The following is a 12,794-nucleotide window of genomic DNA, read 5'->3' as shown; positions in this document are numbered from 1 at the left end:
TCTATTCACCTTGTGCTCCAATAAAGTAAATTATGAACATGTGCACAAGTAGATTTTAAAAACTAGCTCCGTGAGGTTGTACTCTAAGAGTTGCAGTTAGGAAATGGTATTTAAATAAAAAAGCTTTTAAATAAATAACAGCTCAAAATAGAGTTGGGGATGAAGAACATTTACTACAAGCGGCAACAGTTAAATTCAGACAAACTGAGTAAGCTGCAGCTACAGGAGGTAAAACGATGTTACCGAACTGTGATGAATCAAGAAACTATATCTAAAAATTATAAGAATTACCTACATTTTAAGCGGAGCAGCCCCCCCGTCCCCTCAATATCACATTCATCCACCTTTTCCTTTCTTCTCCTCCCTTCCATAACACATCCCCTCACCCATCACATCCACTTCCCTCCTCCCTTGCATTTCTCCACGCCTCTACTTTGCTTCTACCCCTCCTTCACCCTCCTCCATCTCTTCTCCTCTGCCTTCTTTCTTAAACCCGGGAGGACAGCAGGATGGAGGACAGGGTGTGGAGTGTGTGGCTTCTTGTTGCTTTGACGCTGGGATGGACGGATGCTCAGGGTCAGGACAACTCAACCAGGTAAGTCTGTGTCTGTGTGTGTGTGTGTGTGTGTGTGTGTGTCACTTGTCCATCTTGCACACATGCAGCGTGGCATTTTCATGACCACATCAGCCTCTATCCACTGCTGTGTTTTTCTCCCTCTCCTGGTTGTGATGTTATGGTTACGCAGAGTCAAAATAGAAGGACGCAGTGTTGGGAAGATGTGGTTGGCATCCCATAAACACACAGGCAGCAGGACACTAACTGACAACTTGAGAGTTTTAAGCTCCAGTTTGATATTTCGACATGGTTACTGAACCTGTTGTGTACACTGGCAGGAGGACGTCCACACCAACACACACTCCTACGCACAGGGTGTTAATTGAACATGAGACAAACAAATGCCTGTGGGCTGTTCAGCTCCGCAGGGTCAGAAGGGAGGGACGCCACCGTAGGGATGTTTGGCCTTACATTTGTGTGACCACAGAGACTAAATGTGGCCAATCATCACAGAAACAGTCCTCACAATGGAACAGATTAATTTAGACCTTTTCCTTTGCAACATCTGCACAAAAAACTCAAGTCTGCAGATTTTAAAGATTTTTTAAAAGACGAAACTAATTGAGCGGAAGTCTGGGCAGCCGACTTCTGAAATAATGAGTCTGGGGCTCCTGAGTGGTGCAAGATTAAAAGCTGAGGCCGGCCCCCAGCTCTGATGTGTGTTTATACGAGTGTGAAAGAGCGGGTGTGTGTGTGTGTCACTAAACTCCATGTGCGAGCAGCGTTTGAACGTGGCCGTCTGCTGGAGTAAAGTATGTGTTGTAACTTTCTTGTGGCGAGGTAGTCTGGAGAAAGCTCACAGTGCATTTACTGTATATTAACTGTCTTCCTGGCTTGGTTTTACGAAAACACACACACACATAAGTCAGGAGGGCTCATTGGGAACCTCCCCAAACTCAGGGAACAGAGACAGACTGTGCCACTGTGGTTCTCAGCATGTATGTAAACGTGTGTGTGCAGGATTTTGCTTCAATACTTTTCATTATGGCTGCATATTGAAAGTTCATGGCATTTTCTTCCACTGCTGTTTGTCCAGTCAAAGTTTGCACCCACTCCTCCTCCTCCTCCTCCTCTCTTTTGCAGGCCGACCTTCCTCTGCGGAGGCCACCTGGTCACAGACTCGGGCATCGTGGCCAGCGAAGGCTTCCCCAGCCACTACAAACCCAACAGTAAATGCACCTGGTACATCACCGTGAGTCATTTTCAAAAAAAAATCACTGCAACATCACACCTGTTGTGAGGCGGAGACGCTGCGGGGGGGGGTGACACTCAAACACTGGTACCAGCTTGAGTTTTGGTAGCAGATGCCGAAAAGTGTTGGCAAGGAATCCTTGGATATTGGCTGTGGCTCAGAAGACAGACCGGGTCGTCCACTAACCAGAGGGATGGTGGTTTGATCCCAGTCTGGTGTTCTCGGGCAAGAACCCAAAGTTCCCCTGATGGCTGTGTGTTATAGAGAAAGTGCTGTGTGTAGCTGCACTGTACAAATGTTTGTGCTGTAGAAAATTGAAAATTATCATTTCTTATATAACCTACAAATCCATCACTTACTCCTACACCTTCTCCTCTTTACATCCTCTGAAAAACCTCCCCTGTCACCTCCCCTGTCACCTCCTTCAGGTCCCGGAGGGCCACGTGGTCATGCTCTCCTTCCGCCTCTTCGACATGGAGGCCGACCCCACCTGTCGCTACGACTACCTGGACGTCTACAACGGCCACACGCGCTTGGTGCAGAAGCTGGGACGTTTCTGCGGGACGTTCCGGCCCGGCGCCCTCATCTCCACCTCCAACACCATGATGATGGACATGGTGTCGGACGAGGCCACAGGAGGAAGAGGATTCCTGGCGTACTTCACCGCAGGGAAGCCACATGTGGAAGGTGTGGACACACACAGACCCTAGTGATCCACCTAAAGCTTCACCTACGCTTTTTTCCTGGTTATAAATGGAAGCTCTGTGTGACGTCTCCTCTGGTGTTCTTATGTAATTCTGTTTGGTGAAAAGCTGATTTTGAGAGGGAAAGCCTTCAACAATCCTTTTTTAGGTTTCACGATAAACAGAAACTTCAAATTTGTTCTTTACTGAAATTTTGTAGACACAAAGCCGTCACCTGAGCGCAGCTATACTCCTCGTTTTGCCTCAGGTACAGTGTCCAAAGACTTCTGTTTCACTCCTCCTTTGCCCACAGAGAATCAGTTCTGCGGCGGCCGGCTGATCAAATCCCAGGGCTCTGTCAAGACACCCAACTGGCCCAACTCGAATTACCCAGCAGGCATCAGCTGCTCCTGGCACATCTCCGTAGAGCCGAGCAATGTAAGCCAATCATCAATCAGACTTTGTATTCGATGCAAGTCTTTTGCAAAAAAAATTCCTTTTTACACTTAGAGCATCAAACCAGAAATTCTTTATTTATCAATCAGCATTAGACCTAAGACATAAATTACATGTAAATTGAATGTGAATTTGTGTGAAGTTGTGCACCGAGAGTTACAAAGTGCATGATCCCTTTATGAAAAAATAAGAGCCATGGTTAGGTTACACATCTTTTTGGATGTGGATTCACAAAACAGACGACTAATGCCACAATCTCCAAAACACTGAATGTACAGGAGTTGCTATTAACCAGCAGGTGTCAAAACAACCTACAGGCAAAGAAACCTGCAAAGAAAACTAACTGTAGCATTCAAGTTTAATTTCCTTGGACAAAAAAGAAAAAGAAATCAAGTTTCAGTCCAACTTTAGGTGCAACTACGTGTGTTAAATAAAAACATGTTGGTGTTGTTGGAGAAAGAGGAATTAAAATCTCAGTGAAAGGGCCCATCAGAAGGAAATATTCAACTTCTGGTCTCTAACGCTTTGCGTGTGTGTGTTCTTGTGAAGTTCAAAATGAAAGACTTCATTGAAAACCTGCAGATGTGTTCACGTGTGCCAAGAGATTGAACGAGGAAAGAGAGAGGCAAGCGAGGGCGAGGGAGTAAATGCCCTTCTGTGTTTTACAAGTCGGGCCTCTCTCCTCCACCACCTCTACCTCTACCCATGTCTGCACTGTACCGGGTTCATGAAATTTAGCTACAGCTCACATCCACCTCTCTTGCAGGTGATCGAGGTGAAGTTTGTGAAGCTGGATCTGGAGCCCGACACGTACTGTCGCTACGACTATGTGGCATTGTTTAACGGAGGAGAAAAGGACAACTCGAGAAGAATCGGAAAATTCTGTGGTGACAGTGCACCAGGGTGAGATTACTGATCAGAACATGTTGTGGCAAAACATGGGCTCAAAGGTAACTTGTTTCTGAAACACTGTTAAAAACCTTTGCACGTCCCGATTTGGACTAAATAAAGAAAGACATACACCACGGAAGCAGAAACGAGCGCCAGAAGTTAGAGAGCGAGTCAAGGAAATGTCGGCTTCTAGCAATTGTCACGTTATGTTTGGGAGGCGTAGCAGGGTTGCATACTTTCCAAGTGTTGCCTGCTCTCCTCCTGTCCTTCCCTTCATCCACTCTTTTTATTCTTCACATAGAACTGTAGTGACCAACGGGAATGAGCTTCTGGTCCAGTTTGTCTCCGACCTCAGTGTGACCTCAGACGGCTTCATGGCCTACTACACCAGCGTGCCCCGTGGCTCTCGAACACCCACCGCTGGAGGAGACTTCATCTATGGGCCGCAGACAACCTCCACGCCACAAAAAGCAGGAGTGAAGCCAAAAAAAACAATCAAACCGACCCCCAAACCGAAACCTGGTGTCCAGCCCAAGCCTACCAAAAAAGCCCTGGTGAAGAAACCTCTGCCACGTAAACCTACCGCTAAGCCGGCAGTCAAGCCCGCGGCTAAACCCAAACCAGCTAAACCAACACGTAAGGTACCGGTGAAAAAGCCTGCACCAAAACCTGGAACTAAACCCACACCCAAACCAAAGTTCTTAAAACCAGTGCTCAAACCCAAGATCAAGGCTAAACCCACCCGTAAACCTACACTCAAAACTAAGCCAACGTTAAAACCTGCGGTCAAAAAACCCGTGAAGCCAACCGTCAAGAGTAGAGCGAAACCAACCGCCAAACCTAAAGCTGCACCAAAACCAGGAGCGAGCAAAACAGTGACAAAGAAGCCCGTCGTGAGCAACAAACGTGAGTTTCAAACAATTTATAATTCTTTGCCTCCTTGTTTATATTTATTTACATCTGTAGTAAGATGCAAGCTGATGCGTTCGTTATTTGCTTGTTTGCCGTGTGTGTTTCCTGCAGCTTTACCGCTGAACCCACTGTGCACACAACCCTGTAAGAGGACGGGGACTCTCCAGACCAGCTTCTGCCCTCATGACTTCGGTGAGCCACAGCATCAGGTGCCCTCTGGTCCAAACAACACTCATTACATCCTCACAGCTTTATACCTTCACAGAATTACGTCACTTATTTCACAGCTTGGTTCTTATTTTGTCTATGAAACAAACTTGCAATGGATTTTAGTTTCATAGACAAAATTCAACAGATCCCTCCCCTGGAATCTTTTATATTTATACTTGCACTAACCAACACAACAAATTCCTTGTATGTGTAAACTTGTTTGGCAATGAAAGTCAAAGTATTTCACTGTTATTTTAATAGTTAAAGTAATGTAACAGTTTGTCTGCGCACTTTCACTCTGCACATCAGCAGATTTCTTCAGAGGAACATTTTCATCTGACAAATCCACATTTATTTTCCAAGCAATTTAAATTCCCTCTCCTATATTTCTGCCTCTCAGTGATCACGGGTAAGGTCACATCTCTGACCGCGGGTCCAAGGGGCTCTGCAACAATCGAGGTGTCCCTGATCAAGGCCTATAAGACAGGACGTCTCAACATCGCCAAAGCAGGACCAGTCACGTCAGTCAAGCTGACCTCTACTTGCAAGAGGTGCCCCGGGCTGAACCAAGGTACGACAGTATTTGATGCACGGAGGTGTCGCATGTTCTGATACATTTTCAGTGGGCTTTTTAAAAACAGATGCACTTGAGCCCCTGCAATGAAAACTTCAATTTATATATATTAAAAAAAAGACCATTCTTAAATGAATTCTTTTAAATAAACTAAAAAACATCACCTAATTCTAAACTAAGATCGGTCATCTTTCATTTCTAGTAGAATTGTATATATAATAATCTCAAAGACTCAATATATTTGCGCACTTTGAAAAAAAACATAACACTGTCTCTTGGCCTTTTATGTCTCAGGTATGTAAAATATTCTACTGCAGTAAAAGATTACACATCAAGCACATTCATATTATCTGGCTGCTGAAGTAACAGAGTATAAATTACAAGGACAAGAGGACAACGTCTCAGTGTTTGCAGTTTATTTGACATATTTGTTAAAGACAGTAATGGGGGGGGTAATTTATAAAAACACTAATGACTTTGTTTGGTTCGTTTTTAAAGTGATTGTACATAAATTAAAACATCGCTTCCGTACCACCCATTTCCATACAATGTAAAAACCACACAGCTGCCCTGGTACGGACGAGCATGACCCAGTATTTGAGATATTCTGACATTTTCCCCACACCGTCTCTTTTCCAGGCCAGAACTTTGTGTTGATGGGAAAAGTCGACGCGCAGGGCAACGGCCATCTCAGCCCCTCCAGCTTCACTCTCCTCTACAAGCCCATCCACGGCAAAGCACTCGCCGCCCTCACCCGCAAATCATGCTGACATCACAGCCCAACCACGTTACGCCCTCATACACCAGGCCATGGCTGAAAACATGCAACTTTACATAAAGACTGAAAATATTTTAAATATCAAAACACAATGTTTATAAAGTGCATTTTAAAATTCAAACAGTAGGTCTCATATTTTGTATTGTGTATCTAAGTTATAATATTTCTGTGTTAAAACATGCACATTAATAAACAATGTGATGCTGGTGCTCGATGATTTTACCATCTATTATCTTTTAATGGTAAATTATCACATGATCTACCCTGAGTATCAGACATACATGGAAACAGATGTATATTCTTATGTTGACAGCCATTAAATCCATAAACCACCATTATTCTCAACTACTGTGTTAGTTTATTCTTAGTTGAACTATTCATTCATCCTTATTTGTCCCTGAGAGTAACTTCACATGTCACATTCTTGTCTCTTGAGCCAAAAGACACCAAAATGCTTAAATGAACTGAAAAGTTGGGTGTTAATTAATTCACTGCTGTATTTTAACACAACTGACAACAGTCCATGGTTACACATCCCATAGCATATATAAGTTTAGTGGCATCTAGTGGCAAAGTTACAGATTGCAAACAATTTAATAACCCCCCCCCCCCCCCTTTGCCTGGTGTGGAGTGGACGACGGCCATTTTAAGATGTAACAAAACTATTCTTAGTTTCAGGTTCAAACAAAACCGTTTAAATACAAACACAGAATCCCTATAAACTTTCAGTAGGAAGAGATTGTCAAACTCAAAACACAGCAGAATACACAGAAAAACACAAAGCATTCAGAAAATGCAAAGACGGTTAGCAGTCAATTAAAACCACGTGGTCGTACAAACTATCAGGGAGAAGGACTTTTAAAAACCTGGTTGCATGTGAGCCTCAGTTTGCACAGAGATCAATTTATTTAAAAATGCTTGTTAAAAAAGAACAACTCTAGTAAAGCTAAAGTCTTAAATAATCTTAAATCAGTCAGATTGTTATATCACAGTTAATGGTGGGGCTTTAAAACCTTTTTAAATCATCTTGTCTTACATTGCTGTGTTTTCTCCTTCGTCAGAGAATTAAACCATTTAATGTGGTTCACTGAACACAACGATGCAGACGTCAGGTGAGGTGCAGAAAATAATATAAATAAAAAAATCAGGCTTACAGGTTCTGGTTTGTCAGCAGGCAGGCAGGTCCAACTGAGAGTCCAAAACAAAAAACTAGGAATGAAGCAGCAGTAAAAAAAAAAAAAGAAGATGTGACCGAATAACCAGCACAAGAAGAGAAGAACTGAACTGAAGAGCACAGAGGGAGGGGGGGAGATAACTGTGCACAGGTGAGACACATTAGGGCGGAGCGGGGAATCAGGTGGGGAACGAGGAGGGTGAGAGTTCCTGAAAGATCCTAATTTAAAGGACAAGTGAAAAGTAGTTCCTCGATCTACCTACATACGCTTTCTTCAACCTCAATTTTCTCCTTGTTTTCTGCTTTTTGTGTCAGAAATTTAAAGTCTGAGACATTGCTTGTCCTGAAAATAAAAATTTTTTTAGAGAAAAATTACAGGATGGTAGAAAGTTTGAACTGCCTCATGCACAGGTGAGTGGATGGGTCTTGTTATGATTCGGCTGCAGCCTCAGCAGCTTAACAACGTCCTCAGATCTGACGTTAACACAAATCCCCTCGTTCCCATTTGAATTTTATTTCCAATAATTTATTTAAATTTCATCAACTTCAAGTATACATTTAATAATTCATTCAAAGATACATTCCACAACAATTAAAAACTCATCGCAATCATCTTCAATTTTTCTAAAATGGAATCAAACCCCCGAACTAAGTTGACCATGGTAACATATGTGGGTTTTTGGCCTGTAAGAAACCATGGGGGGGAAACTGAGGAGTACAGTGAATTAAATTAGTTTGTTTTATGATTGAAATGAATACACACAGAACAGACATTTCATCATCTCATCATGTACAAAGCTTGAGAATAATTTTCTGGCTGAATAATAAACAAATCATATTGGGAAAGACAAGTGAGGGAGGGCTCAGTGATTAGGAATCATTATTTATAATCAGTGTTAAAATCTGTATCAGAGCTGCCAAAACAGAGGTTATGAAACTGATTCGTCTTGTTGCACACGATGTGCCTCTCACACAGCTAAACAGTTTTCTCCATCGTTTTTACAGCATAATTCCAGTGAGTTAAATAGGAATGTTCAGCTCATTCAGCGGATACTTGCAGCCTCGCTACTTGTGCGACAAAAAAACCTAACATGACGCAGAAGACACGCACGTCCCGCAAAGTCTCTAAATGTGGTCGTCGGCGTCGGCTCGGCCACACAGGAAGAAGCAGAACATGACGCAGCAGCCGCACACCAGGATCAGGCCGAACAGGATGTAGACCAAATTTGTGATCCAGAAGGCAAACAAGTAGAGCGTCTTGTTGCAGTAATGGTCCACGTTCGTTGAGTTATTGGTGTATTCAGGCTCGTAAATAGAGTAGATCCACACATTGCCTGAAAAAAAGAAATAAGAGATATTCCGTGAATGGTTTTATGACACAAGGAGAGAGAACTGGAAATGAATCGTTTGTTTTCCAGACTCATGAGGTCATTGTGACCTTTGACCTTTAACTGTATATTAGCAGCGAACCCAGAGCAGAAAGACTTTAACACTGGATACTTAAGCATTTGTTTATTCATCACAAGTCATATCATGTATAAGAAAATCAAATAAGGAGACGCCTGTGTCGGATCCAGCCTTATAACCTGAGGAGGACATTTTTACTTCCTTTTGCTTCTGTGAAGGTTGAACTCACTTGATTCAGGTCACATTTGACCGAGTGACAAATGAAGCTGAAGCTTATTCACACAATATAATGCGTAAATAAGTCAATCTAGATGTCTGGCACACAAGGTTGACATCTAGTGGTTCAAACATGCGTCTGCAGTGTGTGGATTCTCCAACTGGTGCGCCTCCGTTGAAGGAAGTGAGGATGTGATTTCCTGTGAACCTCTAAATAAATCATATGGAAGAAATAATTCCCGCTCCTGTTATCAGTGATCAGGATTCCATGTAGTGATTTATTGCACTTATACCCCAGGGTATTCATCATAGGAAAAAAACTGGAGGGTTTATAAAAAAAAATAAATTAAAAGACCATTGAGACGTATAGTTTTAAATTGAGATTTTAACCACTCGTGGAACTGCGGCTGTTTTCATACATGAACTGCAGAGTTTCCAGATTTTGCCTTTCACATATGAAGAACGCAGCGGGAGACTGTCCGCGTCAGATGCGTTCACAACAACAGGAAAACGTCTGGAGCGTTCAGACGAGGGGTGACGTCAGCACGCAGTGGTAGACTACATATCCCATCGGGCCTGAGAACTAATCGGGTTCCCCCCGGGAAAATCTGGAAAGCCTGGCTGGGGAGAGGGACATCTGGGTTACCCTACCTGAGCCAACCACTGCACTTCCCCTGTTTGGTTTCCCTGTCTGTCGGCTCATTCGCCTCCCCACCGCTTCTTAAAACTCACCGGCGATGAACCAGCAGAAGAGGAAGCAAGACGTCATTGAGTTCCACAAGACGCAGAGTCGACTGAGAGGGTTGGTGCTGCCATCTGTGGGCTGCTGGGTGCAGGGCAGGCAGGAGAGCAGCGCCAGCATCAGGCCGAAAACCCCCGACACGATCAAATAGATGGGGATGTAGGGCTGCACCGGACAGTCATCCAGATACACTGACCCTGGTGGACGCAGAGACAAGAGACATGTCAGTCCACATACTCATCAGGAAAATGCAGCTTCACCGCTACAGATACTCGAACAAATCTCTCACTCACCAATTGCAATCTGAGCAACGGGAATGATGCAACCGAAAAACTTTGAACATCCTGAAAGAAGAAAAAAATAGATTCAATCGTCAACTCTTGCTTCTTTTCTCGAGCCTCGTTATTAAACTGAGACACAGTTGTGTGTGATCTCACCTAGTACCGGTCCCTGCGGTTTAGGAGGGCGGGGGATGCGTTGTATAAGACCTGACATTGTATCAGTGACGAGGGCTCCGACCTGCAGAGGAAGACAAACACCTGAGAATAAATTTTAAACTTGAACTCTGGGGCACTTTCAATAAACAGAGTAACTTCAGAGCAGACTCTATATCATGAGGTGATGAGACGGGACGACCGAGCTAGGGTTAGCATATTAGTATGTTAACTTTAAGCCATAGACTGCGTATGAAGATGGACGCCACGTTCCCACTATCCAGAAATGAAGCCATCTTGCACATTTGGAGCAAAACTTGGGAAAAAAATAAAAATTGAAGCCATCTTTAATTTAATTTGAAATGTTTTGACATGTACTTTGACTTTTGCCCCATCGACACACAGGGCGACACAGTTGGGACACTACAGTTACTTATCGACTGACGGACAAGCAGTTTGCCTGCATTCCTACAGTGAGCCAGTCACACCAACAATACAGGAAGAGCAGCGACAAGAAGCAACCTGTGCACAACATCACGCAACACAAGGGAATTAGAGAAAGTGTGGGAAGGTAAAACTTAATATACCTATACACACAAGTGTACAACACAGAGAATTAAAGAAGGTGTGAAGCTAGTTTTCTGTCTATCTATCTGTCTATACACACAACAACAACAGACGTAACACAATTAAAGAGAATTAAAGAAAATGATAGATAGATAGATAGATAGATGGATAGATAGATAGATAGATAGATAGATAGATAGATGGATAGACTGACAAGATTTTGAGGCTAAACCACAGACAGGTTGTCTATCATTTTAACTGTTATAGACATAAAGTCAGCTATCTATATATCTATCTAAAACACAGATAACAAAAATGAAGAATACTTGAGAAGAGAATTAAAGAAAGTGTGAAGCTAAAAAACAGACAGATAAAAACATAGAACACTGACTGACACTGTTTTAGTTTGAGGCTAAAACACACACTAGTTCTCTTAATATTATTCAAACTTAAACAATATTGATGTATCTCTGCTACACGTTTTTGTCTTAGTTTCGTTTTGTAGTTTATGGCGAATTAACAACAACAACAAGCAGCAAATCACACAGAAATGGGTCCAGGCTGTTTCAGTCCAACTTGTGTCAAGTTGAAACTGAAGCTGTCAAACCTGATGTGAGAAAACGTCTCGTTATTTCTGTTATTTTACCGGAAACACACCAGAGACACAGAACCAACTTCTACTGTCCGATAATGGGTTTCGTCCGGACCCGTCCACTTTGCACATAACTCAGTATTAGTTGCATTAAATTCAGTCGATGTGTCCAAACACTCACCAGCTGTCTCCGGCTGCAGAAGTGACGGGACCGCGCCCCGCACAGGGCAAAACTGCACCTGACGGGAGCGCGCACAGACAGGAAGGGAGGAGGAGGAGGAGGAGGAGGAGGCGCGCTCACGCGGTCAGCTGATAAAAAGGGTGTTATGTTTTTTGAAAACATTTTTTGTATGAACATGGAAATCAAACATCATCACAAAAATGTCTGTGGAATGAACCCTAAGAACATATACACAGAAAACATGCATCAAGTTAAATCCAGTAGAATAAAATACAAATGAGTAAGATTGACTTTTTTCAAATCTTTCTTATTTCATTCATTTCTTTATGAATTTATCCTCATAAATAAATGTTTTTTTGGGGCTAAAAGGAGCAGAACAATCGATTCCATCAAATCCCCAAATTATGCTTTTAAATGATCTAAAACAGGAATTGTTTTGCGAGCTATAGTCTGAATTGTGTAGGCTACTGCACACAGTTTTTTCTCTTTATTACATATTGTAGAAAATTCTGTAAAGCAATCACACATGACGATTACAAAATGTGCAAAATGTAAAATGAACACTGTATTACTACATAAAAGATATAGAAAAAAAGTTAGCTTGAGTACAATAAAATAAATTGAATAAATAAAACTTTGTCCTCTGATAAAACGCCTTGTGTTCTCTAAAACAGGAATTGATTTATTCAAAGAGTGCAAATGTATTTACTTATCCATCAAGGAAAAAGTTCAATTAACATGGGTCTGTAGTCCAAAATGTTAAATATTTCCTTTTCGTGGGTCGAAACACATAAAAATAAAGGTGAGTGAATTATAATTGATTGACATGGTAACATAGAATAAATAAAAGTAGTGAGTACTAAACACAGTCATAGTGAGTAAAACCTTGACTTGCAACATGTTGAATTCTTCTGTCACAAGTGAGGAATGTTCAGATCCTTCACTTTGTAGCAGAACTCAGTAACAGCCTCAGCCTCCTGATAAACAAATGCAGTCAAATCAGAAACGAGAACAGTTGAATAAGTCGCCGCCGTTTATCTCTAGTTTGTAGAGTGTGTATTGAAGTGTGGACTTGGCTCAGAGCGTCCGGACAGAAAGTTGTTTGATAGAGAGCAGAGTGGACAAATTATTTTATAACGTTATATGAACTGCTTATGTCAGTGCATCAA

General features: G+C 42.4%; 2 protein-coding genes across 2 annotated transcripts; one reads left to right on the top strand and one right to left on the bottom strand.

Annotated features, from left to right (window-relative positions):
- The first annotated feature begins 435 nt into the window (after positions 1–435).
- On the top strand, positions 436–6,657 carry pcolceb (procollagen C-endopeptidase enhancer b). The gene is made up of 9 exons (XM_069519206.1): positions 436–595; positions 1,700–1,808; positions 2,237–2,495; positions 2,805–2,929; positions 3,714–3,850; positions 4,140–4,744; positions 4,862–4,942; positions 5,361–5,531; positions 6,174–6,657. The coding sequence occupies exons 1-9, from the start codon at positions 510–512 to the stop codon at positions 6,302–6,304; spliced, it is 1,704 nt and encodes a 567-aa protein (XP_069375307.1). The 5' UTR covers positions 436–509; the 3' UTR covers positions 6,305–6,657.
- A 1,333-nt stretch (positions 6,658–7,990) lies between these two features.
- On the bottom strand, positions 7,991–11,591 carry LOC138406620 (transmembrane protein 272). The gene is made up of 5 exons (XM_069519207.1): positions 11,499–11,591; positions 10,289–10,370; positions 10,145–10,195; positions 9,842–10,048; positions 7,991–8,820 (listed from the first exon to the last, which is right to left on the bottom strand). Exons 1-5 carry the CDS (start codon positions 11,574–11,576, stop codon positions 8,612–8,614), a joined length of 627 nt encoding a protein of 208 aa, XP_069375308.1. The 5' UTR covers positions 11,577–11,591; the 3' UTR covers positions 7,991–8,611.
- Between the last annotated feature and the right edge of the window lie 1,203 nt (positions 11,592–12,794).

This window comes from Paralichthys olivaceus, chromosome 22 (assembly GCF_024713975.1).
Source record: "Paralichthys olivaceus isolate ysfri-2021 chromosome 22, ASM2471397v2, whole genome shotgun sequence".
Classification (NCBI taxonomy): Eukaryota; Metazoa; Chordata; class Actinopteri; order Pleuronectiformes; family Paralichthyidae; genus Paralichthys; species Paralichthys olivaceus.
Note: the sequence above shows the minus strand (reverse complement) of the source record. Positions and strands in the feature narration are given on the sequence as shown.

Bases quoted from the DNA above. Each gene is read 5' to 3' on its own strand.
- pcolceb (XM_069519206.1), top strand. From the start codon at position 510: ATGGAGGACAGGGTGTGGAGTGTGTGGCTTCTTGTTGCTTTGACGCTG. The intron at 3,851-4,139 runs GTGAGATTACTG...TTCTTCACATAG, and splicing joins TGTGGTGACAGTGCACCAGG to AACTGTAGTGACCAACGGGA. The intron at 4,745-4,861 runs GTGAGTTTCAAA...TGTTTCCTGCAG, and splicing joins GCCCGTCGTGAGCAACAAAC to CTTTACCGCTGAACCCACTG.
- LOC138406620 (XM_069519207.1), bottom strand. From the start codon at position 11,576: ATGTGCAAAGTGGACGGGTCCGGACGAAACCCATTATCGGACAGTAGA. The intron at 10,196-10,288 runs GTGAGATCACAC...TTCTTCTTTCAG, and splicing joins ACCGCAGGGACCGGTACTAG to GATGTTCAAAGTTTTTCGGT. The intron at 10,049-10,144 runs GTGAGTGAGAGA...TGCGTCCACCAG, and splicing joins CGTTGCTCAGATTGCAATTG to GGTCAGTGTATCTGGATGAC.